This window comes from Rhinoderma darwinii, chromosome 1 (genome assembly GCF_050947455.1).
Source record: "Rhinoderma darwinii isolate aRhiDar2 chromosome 1, aRhiDar2.hap1, whole genome shotgun sequence".
Lineage (NCBI taxonomy): Eukaryota > Metazoa > Chordata > Amphibia > Anura > Rhinodermatidae > Rhinoderma > Rhinoderma darwinii.
The window spans coordinates 592,246,241-592,272,537 of record NC_134687.1 but is presented as its reverse complement, the minus strand read 5'-3'; the positions used below and the strand labels follow the sequence as shown (position 1 = coordinate 592,272,537).

Below are 26,297 nucleotides of genomic sequence, written 5' to 3'. Positions count from 1 at the left end.
ACATAATTGCACAAGGGTTTTCAAGTGTTTTCTAATCATCCATTAGCCTTCTAACACAGTTAGCAAACACAACGTACCATTAGAACACTGGAGTGATGGTTGCTGGAAATGGGCCTCTATACACCTATGTAGATATTGCATTAAAAACCAGACGTTTGCAGCTAGAATAGTCATATAGCACATTAACAATGTATAGAGTGTATTTCTGATTAATTTAATGTTATCTTCATTGAAAAAAACTGTGTTTTTATTTCAAAAATAAGGAAATTTCTAAGTGACCCTAAATTTTTGAACGGTAGTGTACTTCATCTTAAGCACTTTTAAGTCATCTGAAAAGTAATACCAAACTGCCCATCTTCATTGTAGGGGTTTAGCTGAGCTATTTGGGATGTGTCGGGTGACAAGCTTGCTGACTGTTTCCAACGATAATTAGTAGAATTGTGAATTCTTCTATTGTAATATTTGTAACTGTAAATAATTGCTCAATAGTGAAAATTTGCTTTATTATAGTTCAATTATGTAATATTAAAGGTAAAAACTAGAGTTTCTCATCGTAGTTATTGATTAAGCAATCTGAAGAACTAAATGAGTTTGGGTGACTGTACAACCCCTCTCCAAGAACTAGGGGAGACCAGCGCTGTCGCCTTTTCTACTTCAGACAGTGTTGTAGCATATTGCGGGTAGGTAGTTTTATAATTTTTGCAGGAAATGGGAATGTTAGACTAGTACATATATATATGTGTCATATTTTTTTTACAAATGCAGTGTGAAGATAGAGGAGATATGCAAAAGATAAACTATATCCTTGCAGGACGTTTAATGTAATGTCTCCTTGTGTGTCTGTTTCAGGTATGGTGGCTTCTGTCCCCAATACAAGTATAACCTGGGTAAAACATACGGGAGTCTGACCGGCCAACTGTTGACCAGTCCTGATATCCGGCACTCAGGACAGCTGGTGCTCCAGTCCTGTCCATTCCCTCCTCCTCCTCGTAATACAGGTGCCCTGGGCATATCAAACAGGAGGAAACCATGTCTGGGAGACAAGAAACTCTCTTGGAGTATGATTCCAGGATATACCGGTAATGTGGCTCTGAGGGGCCAATGTGTTTTGCCTTTTTTTTGCTATATCTGTGTTTTAGCTGAATTCATTCATATCTTCATCCATGTACAAGTTCTTAACACCCATCAGAATTCCCTCTTTTGGAAGAATATGCTTTCATTTACATCGGAATCCCTCTTTTCTTGGACTTATTAATACATCTGTATTAATAAACTTACTTTATTGAGCCCAAAACAACATCTAAGGACCTATCAAGTGTAATATTTTATAATAGGACTGTCTATAAAGGCCCCTGAGCAAGACATTGTGTAGGGGCCATCAACCGTTTTCTTGGAAGGAGAGAAACCGAATAGCTAAAAAAAATAATCGACGTCAAAGTACAATACTGTGTCTAAATAATATTGTAATTATTGTTATATAATGTCCACATAAATGTGTTATACAGTGCTCATATAACAGTCCTGTGCCCAAATAATAGTACAGTGTCTAAATATCTCAGTATAGTGCTCAAATATCAGTTCAATATAATGCCCAAATAATGCCAACATATAGTGCTCAAATAGTACTGCCATATAGTGCCCTTATCACAGTACCATACAATGCCCAATTAAAAGTAATAAACAGTGACTAAATAATAACACCAAATAACAATGGCAATGACCAAATAGAATCATTATGTAGCACAGTGCCAAAATAATACTGTTGTATAATGCCCTCATAAAAATGCCATACAGTGCCCAATAACAGTACCATCCAGTAACTTTAACAAAAGTACCATACAATCCTTAAAGGGGTTTTCCTAAGTTCTGACAACTGATGATCTATCCACCGGATAGGTCATCAGTATATGACCGGTGCGAGTCCAACAGTCATATACTGATGACCTATCTAGTTCCCAAATAACAGTGCTATACAGTACCTTAATATTACTGCCCGCTGGGCCTCCTATAATACCAGAGTGATCTAGATCCGTTGTATGCTTCTACCCCCTTTCCTCTGTCTGATGGTTAAGGCATATGTTCCTTGACAGTCTCCATGTTTTATACGCTACTTTGGTATGGAGGTGTGGAGTATACATTGAAACTTCAGTTTTTTTCCCAAAATAGTATAAAATTATTTTATACATACTAGTTATTCTCAATGAATTAGAATATCATCAAAAAGTTTACTTATTTCAGTAATTCAATTCAAAAAGTGAAACTCATATATTCTATATATTCATTACACGCAGCGTGATCTATATCCAGCATTTTTTTCCTTTAATGTTGAGGATTATGGTAACAATTAATGAAAATCCAAAATTTAGTGTCTCAGAAAATTTTAATATAAGTCCAATTTCAAAAATGATTTTTAATGCCGAAATGTTGTCCTACTGAAAAGTATGTACCGTAAAGGCCCTCAATAATTCGTCAGGCTCCTTTTACATGAATTACTGCATCAATGCGGCGTGGCATGGAGGCGTTCAGCCTGTGGCACTGCTGAGGTGTTATCAATGCGGCGTGGCATGGAGGTGATCAACCTGTGCCACTGCGGAGGTGTTATGGAAGCCCAGGTTGCTTTGATAGTGGCCTTCAGCTCGTCTGCATTGTTGGGTCTGGTGTCCCTCATCTTCCTCTTGACAATACCCTATAGATTCTGTATGGGGTTTAGGCCAGGCGAGTTTGCTGGCCAATCAAGCACAGTGATACTGTGATTATTAAACCAGGTATTGGCACTTTTGGCAGTGTGGGCAGATGCCAAGTTCTGCTGGAAAATGAAATCCGCATCTTCATAAAGCTTGTCAGCAGAGGGAAGCATGAAGTGCTCTAAAATTTCCTGCTAGACGTTGCGCTGACTCTGGACTTGATATAACACAGTGGGCCAACACCAGCAGATGACATGGCCCCCAAACCATCATCGACTGTGGAAACTTCACACTGGACCGCAAGACACTTGGATTCACGCCTCTCCACTCTTCCTCCAGACTCTGGGACCTGGATTTCCAAATGAAATGCAAAATTTACATTAATCTGAACACAGGACTTTGGACACTGAGAAACAGACCATTCCTTTTAAAGGCTTAGGAAACCTTTGCAGGTGTTTTGTGTTGAACAGCTGATAAAGTGTGACACCATGAGTCTACAATCTTCAACTTTTACCCAATATTGTAAGGCCTCATTCACACGGCAGGGTTTCCCGGCCGGGTGCCGGCCGTTCATAAATCGGCCGGCACCCGGCTGCATTAGGAATGATAGACCCCTAATGGGGCTATTCACACGACCGATTTTTTGACGGCCGGAAAATCCGGCCGTCAAAAAATAGGACATGCTCTATCTTTGCCCGGGCACCCGGCCGCCCGGCTCCCATAGAAGTCTATGGGGCCGGGTATTACACGGCCATCACCGGAATGTGTTCCGAGTGATGGCCGGGTTTCCCGGGGCTTGCGCTCTATCTCCTCCTCCTCACAGCGCAGAGTGCATGTGAGGAGGAGGAGTTGATGCCATTCTGACGAATGGCATCGCTGTACACTGTGTTGCAGGGCCGGGGTGTACAGCAGGTGGAGGGAGCGCTGCGCTGGCTCCCTTCCCCTGCTTGTTAAAAGCACCCTGGCTCGGCGACACCTTCGATGGCGCCGCTAGTAGCAGCAGCTGCTGCTGCTGCGGCTGCTACTACTGCAGCGACGCCACTATAGCAGAGCAGGGAGGTATCTCCCCGCTCTGCTATGTGCTAGCCGCACTTTAGCTCCTTGAAGGAGCGGAATCCCCGTGTTTTCGGGGATTCCGCTCCTGGACAGAGCGCTTGATGTCTCTGTCCATATCTGGGCAGTGACATCAGGGGAAACTCCTGAAGCGGAATCCCCGAACACATGGGGATTCCCCTTCAGGAGCTGCCGCTGATGTCACTGTCCGGATCTGCCCGGCCCGGCACGGATGCATAACTTTATGCAAACCGGCCGGGCAAAATGGCCGATTTTACCGGCCGACACACGGGCTCGGGAACGACCCGGTCGTGTGAATCCCGCCTTATTCTCTGAGACATTAAATTTGGGGTTTTCATTAACGGTTAGCCAAAATCATCAACATTAAAAGAGAAAAAAACGCTGGAAATAAATCACTGTGTGTAATGAAGCTATATAATATATGAGTTTCACTTTTTGAATTGAATTACTGAAATAAATTAACTTTTTGATGATATTCTAATTCATGGACAAGGACTAGTTTAATTATCGGTGATCAATATTTAGAGGTCGGGAGGAGACCTAAAGTCAAGTAATACAATTATAGATAAACCCTCAGTACAGTGGTTTACCATCATCATGATTATCAGATATTTGCACAGTTTTTGCAATAGAGATGATATTCAGTGTATCAATATAAGAGCTCTTAAGATGGTTTTTCTTCTTGCCCCAGAGCTCTTCCATACTATTGTATGTGACCTCATATAGCGGGATACAATGCAAATTCCTTACTTGTCCCCCTTACTTGTCTTCTCAGGCTTCATCCCTAGAGCTCAGAAATTCTTTGCTAAAACATATGCAGAGACCACTCGGGACGCCCTGACTGACTTCCAAAAGGAGCAAAACCAGCAGCTGAGTCCGATTCAGGAGCAGGTACTGGTCAGCAAACTCCAGCGTTTCCAACAATTTGCTGCTCTGGGAGGTTATTATAGGTTCATATTAAAAACTATTTTAAAGTTTCTATATACAATGCATTTGGAAAGTCTTCAGACCCTTTCAATTTTTCCGCATTTTGTTATGTTGAGGCCCTCTGCTAAAACAAAAACAAGTTTTCCCCATCATTCTGCACTCTATGCCCCTTAACAACAAAGTGAAAACAGAATGTTCTTAATCTTTGCTAATTTATTGAAAAGGAAAAACGAAAATATTGCATTGACGTAAGTATTCAGACCCTTTACTTAGTACTTAGTTGAAGCACCTTTGGCAGTGATAACAGCCTCCAGTCTTCTTGGGTATGATGCCGCAATACTTGCACACCTGGATTGGGTATTTTCTGCCATTCTTCTCTGTAGATCCTCTCAAGCGCTTGTCATGTTGGATGGAGACCGGCGGTGGACAGACCTTTCCAGATCTCTCCAGAGATGTTCCATTGGCTTCAAGTCAGGGCTCTGGCTGGGCCACTCAAGGACATCCTAAGCCCCCCCTGTGTTGTCTTGGCTGTGTGTTTAGGGTCATTGTCTTGCTGGAAGATGAACCTTCGGCCCAGTCTGTGGTACAGAGCACTCTGGATCAGGCTTTCATTAAGAATATCTCTGCACTTTGCTTCATTCATCTTTCCCTTAACGCTGAATCTCCCTGTCCAAGCCGCTAAAAAACACCCCACAGCATGATGCTGCCACCACCACGCTTTACTGTAGGGATGGTAGTAGGCAGGTGATGAGCAAAGCCTGGTTTCCTCCTGACATGATGCTTACAATTGAGGGCAAAACGTTCAATCTTTCATCAGACCACAGAATCTCTTTTCTCACAGTCTGAGAGTCCTTTAGGTGCTTTTTTGCCAAATCCAGACGGGCTTTTATGTTATTTTACTGAGGAGAGGCTTCTTTCTGACCACCCTGCCATAAAGCCCAGATTGTTGGGGTGCTGCAGTGATGCTTGACCTTCTGGAAGTTTCTCCCATCAGCACACAGGATCTTTGGAGCTCAGCCATAGTGACCATTGGGTTCCTGGTCACCTATTACCAAAGTCCTTCTCCCCCAATTACTTAGTTTGGTGGGGTGGCCAGCTCTAGGAAGAGTCCTGGTTGTTCCAAACTTCTTCCATTTAAGAATTATGGAGGCCACTTTGCTCTTGGGAACTTTCAGTGCAGCAGATATTTTTTGTAACCTTCTCCAGATCTGTGCTTCCACACAATCCTGTCTCTGAGCTCTACAGGCAGTTCTTTCTTCCTCATGGTTTGGTTTTTTCTCTGATATGCATTGTCAGCTGTGAGACCTTATATGGATATGGGTGTGTCTTTCCAAATCATGTCCAATCAAATGAATTTACCACAGGTGGACCCCAATCAAGGTGTAGAAACATTTAAAAGATGATGTAGAGAAATGGGAGACCCCCAGAGCTAAATTTCAAGTGTCAGAGTAAAGGGTCTGAACACTTAAAGGAACAGTGTCATGGCAAATAATTTTTTTATATGTTAAAGATGTTAGTGCTGTAATAAAAACGTTTATATTCATTTGTGTGTTTGTGTTTTACTGTTTCTTATTTTTACACTTTTTCTTCCCTATGGGGGCTGCCATTTTTTGTTCCATTTCTGTGTGTGTCGATTAACGACACACACAGACATGGAGTACGGCAGCCACAGTCCCATAGGGACTGTGAACGGCTCCCGTCCCATTCACGTCCGTGTACGGCGTCTGTGTGGGAACTGCGCATGCGCCGCTCCCACACAGTCCTATTCGAAATTGGCGCCGTCCGGCGCCATTTTCCTGTGGACCGGAAGTCGCGGCCGGACTGTAATATTACTACTTCCGGTCGCGGCTTCCGGACTTGTGCACATGGAACAGCGGCAGCAAAGGGAGCGGACGGGCCGGAGGGAGCCGCGGCGGCAGGAGCAGGTAAGCGATTTCAATGTATGTTAGTGTTTGTGTGTGTTTACTACTGTATGTAAACCTACTACACTGTGGGTTACCTCAAAAAATGGCGACACACAGTGTAGGAGGTTAAACCTTTCAAACCCCTCGTTTATCCCGGCACTAGCCAGGATAAAGGAGGGGGGGATGCTGAGAGCTCACTAGAGCGAGAGCTTTTAACCCAATGTTGCAATGCTGCAATTTTGGGAACTAGCTCCATCTAGTGACCAAAAATGGGTAGTATTATAAATTTGAAAAAATTTATAATATTTCCTGACTCGCGAAAAAAATAAAAAAAATTTGAACAATGTTTAATCACCCACACACTAAATGTTTACATTTTAAAAAAAAAACATGTTTTTCGGGCGACACCATGCCTTTAAGTCCATGCAAAATTTGAGTTTTTCATTTTGAATAAATTTGCAACAATTTACAATATTTCCTTTTCACTTTGTCATTATGGGGTATTGAGTACAGAATGATGGGGAAAAACTTGGATTTTTTTTATTTTAGATCAAGGCCTCAACATAACAAAATGTGAAAATAGTGAAAGGGTCTGAAGACTTTACGAATGCATTGTATAATTAATCTTCAAAAAAGTTGAGTCAATTCACAGATATATTGCAATACTTATTTTGTACTGATCCTGAGTTCCAGTCTGTATTATGTTCCAGAGTTGTAGTAACAATTCTGCTGTTTATTAATGGAAACAGTCAGCAAGCTTGATATTAGACACACCTCTAACGGCTAAGCTGTGCTTCTTTAATGCAGTTAGTTTTTCCCATATAAGATGACTGTACAGAGCCTGGTGACGACACTCCCCACAATACAAATCATGAGTAATGCTCTATCCAGCCACTGAACCAGCAGGCGATGCAACGAATGTTTGCCTCCTACTAAAAGAAAGAAACAGCTGATGTGAGCATCATCTTATATCACACAGGACTGTTGTAATTTTCCCTAGATATTCTTTGCAGAATATGAAGTATTTAATCATCCTCAAGATTATTGATATTATAAGTCACCTGGTATCTATAAATAAAGGTTCTTGGCCTTCGTGTGAACACTCACGCTTTAATTCCGGACATTTCACCTCATACTTGCATGCTGTCTGTGATCTGTAGTGACAAATGTGTTTGTTTTTTTCTGATGGTTCGAACCCCTATTTCAGCTTATTACATCCAAGTATCGGACTCCACTCCCAGAACTATCTAAGGAACCAGCGCACTACGTCTCTCCCAATGCCTTCCAGATACAGGTCTCCCCATACTACATGGAGGATGAGGATCCCCACAAGTATTTTATCTCAGGTGATGTTTGTTTTTAATTCATGAATGCAACTCATAACAGTTTAAAGTATTTATTGAATAAATCTAATAAAAATAAAAATAAAAAAAGGTTCATTTTGCAGACGCAGGGATTATTAGCATGATATTGAGATAGGTATATATATATATATATATATATATATATATATATATATATATATATATATATATATATATATATACATACACACCTATCAGCCATAACATTAGATCCACTGACAGATGAAGTGAATATCACTGATTATCTAATTACAATGGGCCTGACAAGGGGTTCGATCAGGGGGCGTAGCTAAAGGCTCATGGGCCCTGGTGCAAGAATTCACCTTGGGCCCCCCTACCCCTCACAAACACCAGCAGACCCCTGCACGTGCCTATGCCCAGCCGCCTTGCCCAAGAGCCCCCACAGTATAATGCCCCCCATAGCTGCCCCACAGTATAATGCTCCCCATAGCTGCCCACACACAGTATAACGCCCCCCCATAGCTGCCTCCACAGTATAATGCTCCCCATAGCTTCTCCAAAACAGTATAATGCCCCATAGCTGCCCCCACAGTATAATGCTCCCATAGTTGCCCCCACACAGTATAATGCTCCCATAGCTGCCCCACACAGTATAATGCCCGATACAGTATAATGCCCCCCCCATAGCTGCCCCCACACAGTATAATGCCCCCATAGCTGCCCGATACAGTATAATGCCCTCATAACTTCCCCATACAGTAAAATTCCCCCCATAACTGCCCCCATACAGTATAATGCCCTTCTACACATTATAATGCCCCCCAAATGAGCTCCCCATACAGTATAATGCCCCCCATACAGTATAATGCCCCCATATCAGCCCCCCATACAGTATAATGACCCCCATATCATCTTCCCCTACAGTATAATGCCCCCATATAGTATAATTTCCCCCATATAAGCTCACCCATACAGTATAATGCCCCCCCATATCATCTCCCCATACAGTATAATGCCCACAACATATCAGCCCCCATACAGTATAATGCCCCCCATATCAGCCCCTACAATATAATGCCCCCATATGAGCTCCCCCATACAATGTAATGCCCCCATATAAGCTCCCCATACAGTATAATGCCCCCTGCCATATCAGCTCCCCATACAGTATAATGCCCCCCATATCAGCTCCCCATACAGTATAATGCCCCCCATATCAGCTCCCCTTACAGTATAATGCCCCCATATCAGCTCCCCATACAGTATAATGCCCCCCATATCAGCTCCCCTTACAGTATAATGCCCTCCCTATCAGCTTCCCATACAGTATAATGCCCCCATATCAGCTCCCCATACAGTAAAATGCCCCCATATCAGCCCCCATACAGTATAATGCACCCCATATGAGCTCCCCATACAGTATAATGCCCCCTGCCATATCAGCTCCCCATACAGTATAATGCCCCCCATATCAGCTTCCCATACAGTATAATGCCCCCATATCAGCTCCCCATACAGTATAATGCCCCCTGCCATATCAGCTCCCCATACAGTATAATGCCCCCCATATCAGCTCCCCATACAGTATAATGCCCCCCATATCAGCTCCCCTTACAGTATAATGCCCCCCATATCAGCTCCCCATACAGTATAATGCCCCCCATATCAGCTCCCCTTACAGTATAATGCCCTCCCTATCAGCTTCCCATACAGTATAATGCCCCGCCATATCAGCCCCCATACAGTATAATCCCCCCCATATCAGCTCCGCATACTGTATAATGCCCCCATATGTGCAGAATAGATAAATAATAAAATTACTTACCTATCCCCGTTCCCACGACGGGTGGTGGAGATCCTTCTCCCCCATTGGTCTGTGCTATGAGTGACTCGGTTCAGACTTTCGCGATGACGTCCCTACATCGCGCCTGTCTGTGTCGAGCCGCTCATGTCTCAAGGCACAGTGAATACTGGAGCAAGGAACCGTCAGCTCCTTGCTCCGGCATTGACTGGAACCCGGACCTTGGTGAGTGACTCGCGACCCCCCCCTGAGGTCATTACACGACCCCCAGGGTGTCGCGACCCACAGTTTGTAATGTATTGTATTGTGCAGTTTGCGGTGGAAAGAGGAGGAGGGGGGCTGTAATTTAACGGTCGCCCTCTCCTCTCTCCACCACAAACACAGATCGCACAGTAGAATACATTACGGGCCCCCTCTGCAGCTCGCCAGGAGTCTTCCAGGATCTTCTGCACCGACTCTTACACGCTGGCTGGAACGCCCCACACGTGACATCACGGTCACATGGTACACTGAGGGCCCCCCAAGCTTAGGGGCCCGGTCACAACTGCGACCCCTATAGCTACGCCACTGGGTTCTATATATTAGCAAGAATGGGAGAGGATGATGAAAAAGCGGCACTCACCCACGATGGTAAAAACTTATTTTAATGTGGCAAAGCAAGGGAGGGCAAAGCAGACGGCCAACAAGGTTACAGACTGTTTCGCGCTATGTAGCGCTTCTACAGACCTATAAACAATGATGTAAGTGGCGTACTTTAAATAGGCCGCCCTGCATCGTTAATCAAACAATGTAAACCAATAGAAATTACAGCAGGGGACAGTGCCCCTGAAACTACCTATCAGAAGAAGACCCAACCCTAACTGTCAAATGACTGTGCCGTGACGCGCATACGCAACAGCAGGATGATCATAGCGCATGCGCAACAACACTTCCGGACCGGCGCACCACAGCGAGGTGGGTAAGAATCAACTCTGGCATTTAAGCCAATGGATGCAAAGTAATTTGCATGCAGAGGAGGGAAACGAAAGACCAACGACAAGGCGGCATCCCCCGAAAATGTCAAATGTTGCCCCACTCCCCCATACGATAATCACAACATTGGGAAGGTAGTATTTCTCCCTGCAACACTATATAAGAAGAGCCAAATGGTAGGGTCACCTTTAATGGGAAAAGCCTATATCCTATTCACATGGAGTTCCTTATTAAAAGGCACAAGTCCAAATGTAAAATGTTAAATCTGCTCGTTCACAAAACGTTGCAGGGAGAGGAATATAGAAGGTAACAGTCATTATTATTACAATTCAACCTGTGTCAGAATATGTATGATAAAGTACCCAATAGGGCACAGTGTCACATATTGTAAGGACTTAAAAAACTGCGATGTCATTTTTATCATTCAATCCTGCTGGACCCAAGCACGGATAATCAAACTAGATTCTTTTCTCAAAAGGGTTCTATGACGATCGCCCCGGTTAATGGGGGAAAGGACTTGTTCTATTAAAACAGTAGGATCCCCATTATGCTCTTTTTGCACGTGTTCAATTAAACGTGGGGCTCCATTACCTGTTATGACTGAGTTGCAATGTTCCCTAAACCGCACATATAGACATCTGATGGTTTTTCCGATGTAGAAACGTCCACAAGGACAGAAGATAATATAAACTACATACTGTGTTTTACAATTAATAAATTGTTGAACCTTATGTAATAGGCCTCCAAAATGTAGGACTTTCGCCTGCAGATTGAATTTACAGTGATTACAATTACCACAACGATGGTTTCTTTTCGGGATTGATTTTTCTAGCCAATTAGTATTTTTTGGCTCTGAGAATCCACTCCTCCTATCCGCCTATTTATCTTTAATTGTTTGGCCCCTCCTAAAAGAGATGAGTTGTTTTTTTACCGCAATATCATTCAGAGCGGGGTCCTCCTCGATCAAGTGCCAATGTTTAAAGATAGCCTCCTTAAAGCGGCTCTGTCACCACATTATAAGTGCCCTATATTGTACATGATGTGATCGGCGCTGTAATGTAGATTACAGCAGTGTTTTTTTATTTAGAAAAACGATCATTTTTGACGGAGTTATGACCTATTTTAGCTTTATGCTAATGAGTTTCTCAATGGACAACTGGGCGTGTTTTACTATATAGCCAAGTGGGCGTTGTGAAGAGAAGTGTATGACGCTGACCAATCAGCGTCATACAGTTCTCTCCATTCATTTACTCTGCACATAGCGATATAGCTATATCACTATGTGCTGCCACATAAACACAGTATAACGTTACTGCAGTGTCCTGACAATGAATATACATTACCTCCAGCCAGGACGGGATGTGTATTCAGAATCCTGTCACTTCTGTAGCATCTCTGTGATATTTACAGCAAGGGAAGGGTAATCTCGCGAGATTACGATGTAACCTGTCATTTCAAACGAGATTACGTTTGCCTTGCTGTAAATATCACACAGACGATACAGAAGTGACAGGAGTCTGAATACACATCACGTCCTGGCTGGAGGTAATGTATATTCATTGTCAGGACACTGCAGTAATGTTATAGTGTGTTTATGTGACTGCACATAGTGATATAGCTATATCGCTATGTGATGTATAAATGAATGGAGAGAAGTGTATGACGCTGATTGGTCACTGATTGGTCAGCGTCATACACTTCTCTCCACAACGCCCACTTGGTCAAAAAGTAAAACACGCCCAGTTGTCCATTGAGAAAGTCATTAGAATAAATCTAATATAGGTCATAACTCCGTCAAAAATGATCGTTTTTCTAAATAAAAACACTGCTGTAATCTACATTACAGCGCCAATCACATTATGTACAAGATAGGCCAGTTATAATGTGGTGACAGAGCCTCTTTAATAGCTTGAGCCTGGGGATTATATTGATGGTAAAAGTGAATCTGCGCTCTCTATGGGAACTATTCATTTTCGTTGGATTTAGGTGGTCTTTTTATACCTTTTTTAATGCCTTATCTATGGCTTTATCGGTAAGGGGACCCGATTCTTCAAATCCATAGCCTGTTCTGGAAAGGTTTCCTCTGTGTCATTGATCCTTCTTAGACGTAAAAATTGCCCGTGGGATTTAGCTTTTTTTTACATGGTCTGGATGTAATAATGAATTTGTGGAGGTGGGTTTTCTGTATCCTTCAGTGTGAATACTACCTTTTTATTCTGACTTTTAAATACAAAAATTCAATCTCTGTCGAACTAATTTTGGCGGTGAACTTCATATTCATCCTATTAATACAATTTAAATGATCAACGAATTCAAGGAAACGTGCTTTTGAACCTGACCATACAATGAAAATATCGTCTACGAACCTTCGAAACATTTTTATATCTCTCAGAAACTGATTTTCATGTGTTATTAAGTACTGATCCTCAAACACTGCTAAGAAGATATTTGCAAAAGTACATGCCACTGGAGTACCCAAAGCGGTACCGTTATTTTGAATGTACCAATTATCATTACATTTAAATGCATTGTGTTTAAGGATGAAAACCAAGGCATCACATACAAAATCAATGAAATTATCGCTTCTTTTGGCATTGGCTAGGACTCGTCCCACTGTCTCAATGCCTACGTCATGGGGGATTCTTGCGTACAAGCTTTCTACATCTATTGATGCTAAGAGAAAGTTTTCTTCCCATGCGAAATCGCCAATTGCCTTTAAGAAATTATTCGTATCTTTAAGATATGATGGGATACTTCTTAGGGTCGGTCTTAACAGTCAATCAATCTATTTTGAGAGGGGCTCAGTTAAAGAGCCAACTCCTGAGACAATTGGGCGGCCCAGGGGGGTCCATTAGTGTCTTATGAATTTTCTGTAAAAAACACCATGTTGGTTTTTGAGGGAACAGAGGAAAGAGTCTATCAGCAATCTTGCGTGAAAGTATTCCTAGCTCAACATTGCGGAGTAGAGATTGTAGTTTTAAGGTTGAATCAAATTTTAACCTTGAATATGTACTGGGGTCTGACAATTGTCTCAACGCCTCCGACAGATAGTACTTTTTTGTCATGAGGACTGTACTGCCCCCTTTATCCACTTTTTTGAAAACCGTGTTTCATCCACCATCTTTTTCAATGAAATGAATGCTCTTTCTTCGTCTTTTGTGGGGATTGAGCTATCTCTGTGGATGATAAACGCGACATCATTTTTTACACGCTTACTAAAGTGATCCAGGCGACTACCAGGGATAAGAGGGGGAGAAAAGGTCGATTTGATCCTGCCTGTAAAGTTACAAGTGTTTACCAAATTTGAGGTGCTACAATTCATATCATCCTCTGATACTTCCGCCAACGCTAGCACACATTCCTTTTCAGACTCTGTGAAATTCTTACTGACACTAAAACCCAAAGGACCGACCTGGCAAGGAAGCTTACCATCTTTTTTCTCGATTAATCTGTTATCTGAGGAACATTCTAAAGTTTTACAAAGATTACGTTTTCTAACGCCTTTGAGTAGATCTACTTCAAATTCTACTACGTCAAAGCTTTCAACTAGACTGTAATTAAGACCTTTTTTGCGAAGATTGACACAGTCCTTATCCAAGTGAATTGTAGTCAAATTGACATTATTGCATGAACAGTCATTATCGATTGTATTCATTTCCTCCAGGTTACTTGCTTCCGTTTCGACCGTTTTTCCCCCCTCTTCTTTCCTTTACTCCATCTTCCTCGTCTAATATGTTTCTTAAAGGGACTTCAGTAGATCTTTGACTTCTGGCTGAATCGTCTGAGGCGCTTGAATCGGAGTCTGTAGTCCATGACTCAATATTTACGTTCTTTATTCCGGGAAAGCGGTTATTTTTCCGTTGTTGGCGTTTACTTCCCCAGTCGAAAATCTTTCCTGAATCAAAATCTTTTTTATCTCTCAGGAGCTTATCCTTTTTCCTCTCCTTTACTTCAGCTTGTATTGGTATCAACTTTTTCTCCATTTTTCTTTTTAGAAAATTCTGCATTTGTTGTTCTATTAGCCTTGTTTTATGCTCAACCTTTGCTTTACGCAATTTAGAAGTAATTTGTTCATATTGTTTTTCATTCCGTTTCAGGATAATTTTTAACAAATTCAGAGAGTGGATTAAATGTGCTTCTTTCCACTCTGTTTGGAAAGCATCGTCATCTTGATACAGCGATGCTTCCTTGAACGCTCTCAGTCCTCTAGTGGCTCGATTGCAATCAATATATGATTTCAAGGAATTAATAGTCCAAAACAGTCGTACCTCTTTTTCTGCCAGATGAAAAATTGTGTCATTGAGAGTTTTTGTACTGATTACTTGCAATTCCTCTTTTTGTTTACATTGCAAAAAAAAAAAAAAAGCCTCTGCGTGCTCCCTCCTAGCTTTTAATGCCATATTTTGGGAATCCCCTGAAATTTCCATTTGTATTTCTGAACTGGTACAGGTATTCTCTATAAAATAAAACAGTGTGATCAAACTCAAAGACAACAGTTCCAACGGATTGTTCAAAGAAAGAAAGGAGTAGGCACTACTAATGTGAAAGAAGTTCTTGAAGTTGATATTATGGAAGCAGGAAAAATGGACAAGTGTAAGGATCTGAGCGACTTTGACAAAGACCAAACTGTAATGTTTAGACGACTGGGTCAGAACATCTACAAAACAGCAGATCTTGTGGGGTGTTCCCAGCATGCAGCGGTTAGTACCTACCAAAAGTGGTCCAAGCAGGGACAATCGGTGAACTGGCAACAGGGTCATGGGCACCCAATGCTCATTGATGCGTGTGGGTGTGAAAGCTAGCCAGTCTGGTCCGATCCCACAGAAGAGCTACTGTAGCTCAAATTACTGAAAAGAGTAACTGCTGGCTATGATAGAAAGGTGTCCGAATACACACAGAGCATCACAGCTTGTTGTGTTTGGGGCAGTGCAGCCGCAGGCCGGTCAGAGAGTCCACGCTGACCCCTGTCCAACGCCACCTACAAAGGGCACATGAGCAATAGAACTGGACCATGAAGCGATGGAAGAAGGTGGCCTGGTTGTATGAATCATGTATTCTTCTATATCATGTGGACGGCTGGGTGCATGCGTGTTGCATACATTGGGAAGAAATGGCACCAGGATGCACTATGGGAAGAAGGCAAGCCGGCGGTGGCAGTGTGATGCTCAGGGCAATGCTTTGCTGGCATTCATGTGAATGTTACTTTGACATGTACCACCAACCTAAACATTGTTGCAGACCATGCACACCCCTATATGACAGCTGTATACCCAAATGGCAGAGTGCAGCAGGATAACACGCCCTGCCACCCTGCAAAAATTGTTCAGGAATGGCTTGAGGGACATGATAAAGTGTTCAATGGGATGACTTTACCTCCGAATTCTCCAGATCTCAATCTGATCGAGCATCTTTGGGATGCGCTGGAGAAACAAGTCCGATCCAATGGAGGCCGCACCTCACATCTTATGGGATTTATAGGATCTGCTGATAACATTTTGGTGCCAGATACCACAGGACACCTGCAGAGGTCTTGTGGAGTCCATGCCTCGATGGATCAGAGCTGTTTTGGCGCAGTGACTTATACAATATTAGGCAGGTGGTTTTAATGTTATGGCTGATCCGTGTATGTGTCTATTAGGGCTTATTCAGACGAACGGGATATACGTCCGTGCAACGCGCGTGATTTTCACGCGCGTCGCACGGACCTATATTAGTCTATGGGGCAGTGCAGACAGTTGCGTGATTTTTCCGCAGCGTAAGTCCGCTGCGAAAAAGTCACGACATGTCCGTTCTTTGGGCGTATTTTGCGCATCATGCACCCATTGAAGTCAATGGGTGCATGAAAATCACGCGCACCACACGGAAGCACTTCCGTGGGACGAGCGTGATTCGCGCAACAGCTGTGAAACGGATGAATGAAAACAGAAAAGCACCACGTGCTTTTCTGTTTATAAACATCCAAACGGAGTGTCATAATGATGGCGGCTGTGCGAAAATCACGCAGCTGCGCATTATACGGGGCTGCCACACGGAGCTGTTAAGTGCCTTTTGCGCGCGCAAAACGCGTTTTTTGCGCAGGCAAAACGCACACGCTCGTGTGAATCCGGCCTTAGAGGCATGAATCTGCTGAGCAATTCCTCTGTGTAAATAATAGAGCTACAATGGGCCTACTGTTTCTCCACTAGGGGGACCTCTGTGCTTTCTATTTAGAGGGGGTACATTTAAAATGGGTTTCAAAATGTGGACTGTGCCTTCACATTTTTTTAGGCATCTCATCCTGCCCACAACTAAATGTGACTACTCTTTATTTTGCGGTTGTCATAGCTTCTTGCTTTATAACAATGTATATATAATTATAATCGTAGCACTTTTATTCCTATACAAATCCCCAAATCGCCTGCATACATACAACATTAAATTATCAATTCTGGCTACCTTTCTGCTGCAACGAGGGCATTCGGTGTATAACCAGTATACAGCAGGCTCTTGAGCTCCCCCTAGTGGTAGCTGCAGGTAACCAGATTTTTACCATTTAACTATATGACTATACAGGGGATTTGGAGCTCTGACCGCTATATACATATATTATAAAATTTATCAGCACAGAATGTTGGACCTAAAAACTATATGGTGTCTACAAGTAGACATTCACATTATATTTTTAGCTTTTATTTCAGGCCTCTCAATAAGAATTCCCAGAAAACCAGATCATGAAGAATAAATTAATAATATTTTATTATACTCACCAAATTCTTTGGTTGTGAGCGGAGATTATTTTTAAAGATAAAGTATATTAGTCACTGGGGTTTACTGATGCATTGGATTATTTAGTAAATTCATCAAATTATTGTTATATTTCCTCACATGTGACATCTCCATTTCTTTCAGGTTACACCGGGTATGTGCCCCGCTCTCGTTTTCTTATTGGCACTGGCTATCCAATCACCACCAACAGAGCAATGACCGAGTTTTCTCAAATGACGCTGAAAAAAGGATCCAAAATAGGAGACCACCAGGAGCCACGGGAAGGGAATAGACACCAGTCCAACCAGAGTCACATCTACCTGGAGCAGCTGGGCTTATTGCCCCGCTATACGGGATATGTGCCAGGTTAGGAAGTTCTGAAAATGGCTTATATGGTTTAGGCTTCCTGTCAAGCTACAGGGTGTGAAAGGGCCAAGTGAGCCCATCTTCAACTTCCGTAAATCTTCCATTACAAACGCAAAAAAAAAAACAAAACCCAAAAAAAAAAACACAGTATATAAGGCGTAGTGCAGCTCTAAATGAGTAACCTGCAGATTTTGGGTCTCTTTCCTGCCCTCTGCTGGTTTCTGTAAATGCACGGCCTTCCTCCATGTCTGCTATGTGGACAGGCTCTTCTTGGACTGATGTAAGCTATGCTGTGCGCTCTGAGCTAATCACATCTCAAGAATGCTTCCATTCATTGACAGCAAGCACAAACCTCGAAATGGTGACATTTTTTTAAAACAAGGTATATCAGAAAACTGCATAACTTCTTATACAATAAATTATACATTTTACATATATTATTATACAATAACTAATCTGTATTTGCAGATTAACAATTTTAGGGAAATTTGCTTCTCTGGAACTGACTTCAGCAATGGTCATGTCGGCATTCACAATTTTGACAGCTTCTACTTCTTTTGTACATAGATTTGTAATATAATTAGATTACAATACCTGAGATAAAGGCTTCATCTCCCAGAATGCAACATAGTGGAGCATACCTATAGAAGATCTTACTCTGAAACCACAGTGTTTTTAATGTGGCTGGAGCAAGACATAGTGACTGGTGACTTTTTAACATCATGTGGATTTTAAGTAAAAGAAATTCTTTATAGTGTTTAGAGTTCCATTTTTCTGATACAGAGCTCCAAATCCCCAATGTAGACATAAAATGAAAAGATAACGTTCTAGATGCCTGCAGCCGCCACTAGAGGGAGCCTAGGAGCTTACTGCATGCACTCAATGTGTCAATAGTATGCGGTGATCAGCCATGCGCCCTCTAGTGGCGGCTGCAGGCAGACAGAATGTTAGAATCTATGGTTATACAGGGGATTTCAGTATCAGTTAAAAAAAACGATCTCTGACTGCTGCAAAGACATACTAACTACTTGGATTAAAAATACAAAATGATGTTCAAGTGTGGACTATCACTTTAAGACTAGTACAGGATATTTCATGTATTTCTGAGAGCATTAATAATTAACCCCTTCTGACTCTGTCCCAACCGTTCTGACAGGTTACAAGTTTCAGTACGGACACACCTATGGTCATCTTACCGAAAACGCACTTGGTCAGTCCACGCTGCAAAAACAAGTGGTGAATTAGGGAGCCAATCAAAGAACAAACAGCAACTGCACCCCCTGGTGGATGATTTCATAACCTGCAGACGCTCATATATGAAGAGTCTCATACATATCCTACATTACTGGCTGCACTGGTCTTCCATTGTTCAGCTGGGGTGAACACCGCAACATGGATAAGAACCAATGAAAAAATTACTGTTTGCCAAAGCCATAGGATGCAGATGACACAATCATTGATCGAAAGCACAAAAACATGGCGACAATCACAAGTTTACTTGTAATAAATGTGTGAGTGTGTGTGAACAAGTGTATGTATTTTTTCCTTCTTGCCCCCCCCCCCCCATTATATTCTCATGTTTGTCGTCTAGACTAGGGCTCCAGAGGTGTGATAAGGGACAATGTCAGGGCCAGGGAGAGCCCACACGAACTGAATAAACATATATTATGCCTGTCAAATGTATACAATGCAAAGTAGCTGTGGCCCTAAGTCTGAGGAGAAGAGCACGGTAACCCTCTGCAGCAGAGGCGTAGCTAGGTTCTCCAGACCCTGGGGCAAAGATTCAGATTGGCGCCCCCCCCCCCAACTTATTTCCCGACATCTCCTTCCCCCTCGCCATGTTTTCTTTCCCTACCAATCAATGAGATGTAATTTTTTGTTCACAATTTTTTTAATGTAACTCGAGTATAAAAGCATTTTTACATTTTACAAGCGATATAGTTCTATAATGTAATTAACATAAAAATAAATTAAAAGAAAATATATAAAAGAGGCCACACAGCCCCCTGTAGATAGAGCCACACACAGCACCTCTCTTGTAGATAGTGCCACACACAGCCCCCAGTAGATAGTGCCCCACACAGTCCCCCTTGTAAATAGTGCCACACAGCCCCCCTTGTAAATAGTGCCACATAGCCCCCCTTGCAAATAGGGCCACACAGCCCCCCTTGCAAATAGGGCCACACACATACCGCTGCCCCTTTGTAAATAGCGCCACACTCCCCCCCTTGTAAATAGTGCCACATTCCCCCGCTTGTACTTAGCGCCACACTGTGAACAGACCGGTGAGCAGTAGCCTACCGCTACCACTCTCCGCTCTGCCTGGTGTGACTTACCGGAGGAGCCGAGGAGGTCATTCGGCGCAGGCAGCGGCGGAGTTTCTTCTGACGAGGGTTGGTGACAGCCAGGGCCGGCCTTAGGTTGGATGGCGCCCTGTGCGGGACTCTCTATTGCCGCCCCCTACACAAACCAAAAATGAACCACATATATGGACACTCTGGAACATATATACTGTACATACATAAAGACAGATATTTAGACATACAGGCAAATATATATACACACATTCTGGAATATATACAAACAGGTAAATATATAGACGTACAAACACATATACACACACACACCGGCAGATAAATACACAGACAGGAACATATACAAATACATAAAAGGCACAAATATACAAGCACAAAGACACATTCACAAACAGACCCATATATACCCACACAGACACATATGTACACAGCACAGATAATGTAGTAGATGTTACCTGCAGTCCTATGTAACACCACAGATAACAGAGATAACTCTCTAAATACAGATAGTAGTGTTACCTGCAGTCCTATGTAACACCACAGATAACAGTGATAACTCTCTGAGTACAGATAATGTAGTAGCTGTTGCCTGCAGTCCTATGTAACACCACAGATAACACATTGTAGCAGAGCTGAGATTGTAATTTAGCACAATGTGTTATCTGTGGTGTTACATAGGACTGCAGGTAACACTACTATCTGTATTTAGAGAGTTATCACTGTGTTATCTGTGGTGTTACATAGGACTGCAGGTAACACTACTACATTATCTGTAATCAGAGCATTATCACTGTGTTATCTGTGGTGTTACATAGGACTGCAGGTAACACTACTACATTATCTGTACTCAGAGAGATATCACTGTGTTATCTGTGGTGTTACATAGGACTGCAGGTAACACTACTACATTATCTGTAATCAGAGCGTTATCACTGTGTTATCTGTGGTGTTACACAGGACTGCAGGTAACACTACTACATTATCTGTAATCAGAGAGTTATCACTGTGTTATCTGTGGTGTTACACAGGACTGCAGGTAACATCTACTACATTATCTGTACTGTGTAGCAGAGCTGAGATTGTAATTTAGCACACAGTACACATAATGTAGTAGATGGTTCCCTGCAGTCCTATGTAACACCACAGATAACACAGTGATAACTCTGAGTACAGATAATGTAGTAGATGTTACCTGCAGTCCTATGTAACCCACTGATAACACACAATGATAACTCTCTGAGTACAGATAATGTAGTAGTGTTACCTGCAGTCCTATGTAACACCACAGATAACACAGTGATTACTCCCGGAGTACAGATAATGTAGTAGGTGTAACCTGCAGTCCTATGTAACACCACAGATAACACAGTGATATCTCTCTGAGTACAGATAATGTAGTAGATGTTACCTGCAGTCCTATGTAACACCACAGATAACACAGTGATAACTCTCTGAGTACAGATAATGTAGTAGATGTTACCTGCAGTCCTATGTAACACCACAGATAACACAGTGATAACTCTCTGAGTTCAGATAATGTAGTAGATGTAAGAGACAAACACATGCAGAGACACAGAGAGACAGAGACAAACACATGCAGAGACACAGAGAGACAGAGACAAACACATGCAGAGACACAGAGAGACAGAGACAAACACATGCAGAGACACAGAGAGACAGAGACAAACACATGCAGAGACACAGAGAGACAGAGACAAACACATGCAGAGACACAGAGAGACAGAGACAAACACATGCAGAGACACACACACACAGACAGACAGAGACAGACACAGACAGACAGACAGACAGACAGACAGACACTGTAACATATACACATACAAACACAGAGACACACATTACACACTACACACACACTCATCATGTCTCCTTGCTGACAGGTCAGGACGGGCTGTGTGTGGGCGGAGCTTCCTCTCTGCTTCTCGGTGTGTGTGCAGAGCACAGAGTAGAGGCAGATGCTGGAAGGCTGCAGCACGGGAGTGGACCTGTCCCCTGACCTGAGTCATCTGACCTCATGTCACCGACGTGAGGTCAGGTGACTGGACTGGTCCACTCCCTGGCCGTTACAGACCCCAGTCAGAACGCCGTAATGTCCTGGCTCTTCCTAAGCTGCTGCAGGTGTCCGACATACGGGACGCCTGTCAGCAGCGATCAGCTGCTCTTCGGCGCCCCCCTTCCCTATCCTCCGGGTTGCGCCCGGGGCACGTGCCCCGCCTGCCCCCCCCCCTAGCTACGCCCCTGCTCTGCAGGACCATAGAGTTAAACTGTACAATTTGGTCTTCTGACAGCCGCCACCACCACTAGGTGGAGCTAAGCAACTCTAAAGACAGATTTATTATTCAGATCAATGAGAGCTGTATACATTTGCATACAGTTCACTCCCCCCTAGTGGTAGCTGCAGGCAGCCAGAATTTTCCCATGCAACTCTGTGGATGTATGAGGGGACGTAGAAAATTTGAAGCTCAGTATTAGACATAAGAAGCTCCTACCCCTATACATATATTTTATCAAATTAATCAGAAGAGAACTTTGGACTGATTTAGATTAATAACAAAATGCAATTGTATGTACACTTTAGGCTTCGTTCACATCTGTGTCGGGCCTCTGTTCATGGGTTCCATTGCAGCTTTCCATCAGGGGAACCCATGAACGGAACCCTGTCTGAAACAAACGGAAACCATAGGTTTCCGATTGCATCACCATTGATTTCAATGGTGATGGATCCAGTGCAAATGGTTTCCTTTTGTCACTGTTGTTTAAGGGTTACGTCGTTTTGATGGGAGTCAATACCGTAGTCGACTGCGCTATTCATTCTCTCAAAACGACAGTACCCTTACACAGCGGTTACAAACGGAAACCATTTGCATCGGATCGTCACTATTGAAATCAATGGTGATGCAAACGGAAACCCATGGGTTCCGTTCATGGGTTCCCCTGACGGAAAGCTCCGACAGAACCCATGAACAGAGCCCTGACGCAGATGTGAACGAAGCCTTAGTAATACTATCTTGAAGAGCCTCATGTATAAAAGCATATGCATAACTGATGGATAACTCCACCTAAAACCTCGGTTTCTTAATGAGTAATATTTAGTAATTATAAGTCATATATTCTTAAAGGAACAGTGTCACCACAATTTTTTTTTTAATATGTTAAAGATGTTAGTGCTTTATTAAAAACGTTTGGATTAATTTGTGTGTTTGTGTGTTACTTTTTCTTATTTTTACACTTTTTCTTCCCTATGGGGGCTGCCATTTTTTTTCCATTTCTGTATGTGTCGATTAACGACACATACAGACATGGAATACGGCAGCTCCAGTCCCATAGGGACTGTGAACGGGGCCCGTTCCATCCACTAACATGTACGCCGCTGTGTGGGAACGGCGCATGCGCCGCTCCCACACAGTTCAATTTGAAATGCGCGCCGTCCGGCGCCATTTTCCTGTGGACCGGAAATCGCGGCCGGACAGTAAGATTACTACTTCCGGTCGCGGCTTCCGGACTTGTGCACATGGAGCAGCGGCAGCAGACGGAGCGGATGGACCGGAGGGAGCGGCGGCGACTGGAGCAGGTAAGGGATTTCTATGTATGTTTGTGTTTCAGTGTGTTTACTACTGTATGTAAACCTTCTACACTGTGTGTTAGCTCAAAAAATGGTGACACACAGTGTAGGAGGTTAGACCGTTCAAACCCCTCGTTTCTCTCCCGGCACTAGCCAGGATAAAGGAGGGGGGATTCTGAGAGCTCACTAGAGCGAGGGCTTTTTACCTAATTTTGCAGCATAAAGCAATGTGGTTGCTTTACCACATGCAATGCTGCAATTTTGGGAATGGCTCCATCTAGTGACCAGCGCTGGGAAATATTATAAATTTGAATCCAATTTATAATATTTCCTGACTCGTGAAAAAAAAAAATAAATTAGAACAATGTTTAATCACATATACACTAATTGTTTAACCCCTTCCCTCTTTAGCCACTTTTGACCTTCCTGACCGAGCCTCATTTTTCAAATCTGACATGTGTCACTTTATGTGGTAATAACTCCGGAATGCTTTCACCTATCCAAGCGATTCTGAGATTGTTTTCTCGTGACACATTGGACTTTAAGTTACTGGCAAAATTTGCTCGATATGTTCAGTATTTAATTGTGAAAAACACCAAAATTTAGCGAAAAATTGCAAAAATTAGCATTTTTCTCAATTTAAATGTATCTGCTTGTAAGACAGGCAGTTATACCACCCAAAATTGTTGCTAATTAACATCCCCCATATGTCTACTTTAGATTGGCATCGTTTTTTGAACATCCTTTTATTTTTCTATGACCTCACAAGGCTTAGAACTTTAGCAGCAATTTCTCACATTTTCAAGAAAATTTCAAAAGGCTATTTTTACAGGGGCCAGTTCAGTTGTGAAGTGGCTTTGAGGGCCTTATATATTAGAAACCCCCAAAAAGTCACCCCATTTTAAAAACTTCACCCCTCAAAGTATTCAAACCAGCATTTAGAAAATGTCTTAACCCTTTACACATGTCACAGGAATTAAAGCAATGTAGAGGTGAATTTTACAAATTTCATATTTTTTTGCAGAAATAAATTTTTAGTACAATTTTTTTTATAACACAGAAGGTTTTACCACAGAAATGCAACTCAATATTTGTTGCCCAGTTTCTGCAGTTTTAGGAAATATCCCACATGTGGCCGTGGCGTGCTACTGGACTGAAGCATCGGCCTCAGAAGCAAAGGAGCACCTGGTGGATTTTGGGGCCTTATTTTTGTTAGAATAAATTTTAGGCACCATGTCAGGTTTGAAGGGCTCTTGCGGTGCCAAAACAGTCAAAATCCCCCAAAAGTGACCCCATCTGGGAAACTACACACCTCAAGGAAATTATCTAGGGGTACAGTGAGCATTTTGACCGCACAGCTTTTTTACAGAAATTATTAGAAGTAGGCCGTGAAAATTAAAATCAACATTTCTTCAGAGAAAATGTAGGTTTAGCGATTTTTTTTCTCATTTTCACAAAGACTAAAGGAGAAAAAGCACCGTAAAATTTGTAAAGCAATTTCTCCCGAGTAAAACAATACCCCACATGTGGTAATAACCGGTTGTTTGGAGACACGGCGAGGCTGAGAAGGGAAAGAGCGGTATTTGGCTTTTGGAGTTCAAGTTTAGCAGGAATGGTTTGTGGAGGCCATGTCACATTTACAAAGCCCCTGAGGGGACAAAACAGTGGAAACCCCCCACAGGTGACCCCATTTTGGAAACTACGCCCATTGAGGAAATTATCTAGGGGTATAGTGAGCGTTTTGACCCAACAGGTTTTTTGCATAAATTATTGGAAATAGGCCCTGAAAATGACAATCTAAATTTTTTCAAAGAAAATGTAGGTTTAGCTAATTTTTTCTCATTTCCACAAGGACTGAAGGAGAAAAAGCACCGTAAAATTTGTAAACCAATCTCTCCCGAGTAAAACAATGCCCCACATGTGGTAATAAACGGTTGTTTGGAGACACGGCAGGGCTGAGAAGGGAAAGAGCGCTATTTGGCTTTTGGAGCTCAAGTTTAGCAGGAATGGTTTGCGGAGGCCAGGTCACATTTACGAAGTCCCTGAGGAGACAAAACAGTGGAAACCCACCACAAGTGACCCCATTTTGGAGACTACACCCATTGAGGAAATTATCTAGAGGTATAGTGAGCTCTTTGACCCCACAGGTTTTTTGCAGAAATTATTGGAAGTAGGCCCTGAAAATAAAAATCAACATTTTTTCAAAGAAAATGTAGGTTTAGCTTATTTTTACTCATTTCCACAAGGACTGAAGGAGAAAAAGCACCACAAAATTTGTAAAGCAATTTCTCCCGAGTAAAACAATGCCCCACATGTGGTAATAAACGGCTGTTTGGAGACACGGCTTGGCTTAGAAGGGAAAGAGCGCTATTTGGCTTTTGGAGATCACATTGAGCAGGAATGGTTTGCGGCGGCCATGTCACATTTGCAAAGCCCCTGAGGGGAAAAAACAATGAAAACGCCCAAAAAGTGACACCATTTAGGAAACTACACCTCTTGAGGAATTCATCTAGGGGCGTAGTGAGCATTTTGACCCCACAGATGTTTCATAGAATTTATTAGAATTGGGCAGTGAAAATAAAAACAATCCTTTTTCTTCAAT

The 26,297-nt window shown here is 42.6% G+C and overlaps 1 protein-coding gene across 1 annotated transcript in view; it reads left to right on the top strand.

Moving 5' to 3' along the window:
• Nucleotides 1-20,580, top strand: part of CIMIP2B (ciliary microtubule inner protein 2B) — a 29,318-nt gene extending 8,738 nt beyond the window's left edge. Inside the window, exons 2-6 of the mRNA XM_075854944.1 lie at nucleotides 850-1,079; nucleotides 4,534-4,649; nucleotides 7,797-7,935; nucleotides 17,576-17,797; nucleotides 18,954-20,580. Coding sequence (XP_075711059.1) covers nucleotides 850-1,079; nucleotides 4,534-4,649; nucleotides 7,797-7,935; nucleotides 17,576-17,797; nucleotides 18,954-19,042 — 796 coding nt within the window. The 3' untranslated portion in view covers nucleotides 19,043-20,580. The remainder of the gene's footprint in view (nucleotides 1-849; nucleotides 1,080-4,533; nucleotides 4,650-7,796; nucleotides 7,936-17,575; nucleotides 17,798-18,953) is intronic.
• Nucleotides 20,581-26,297: the final 5,717 nt, after the last annotated feature.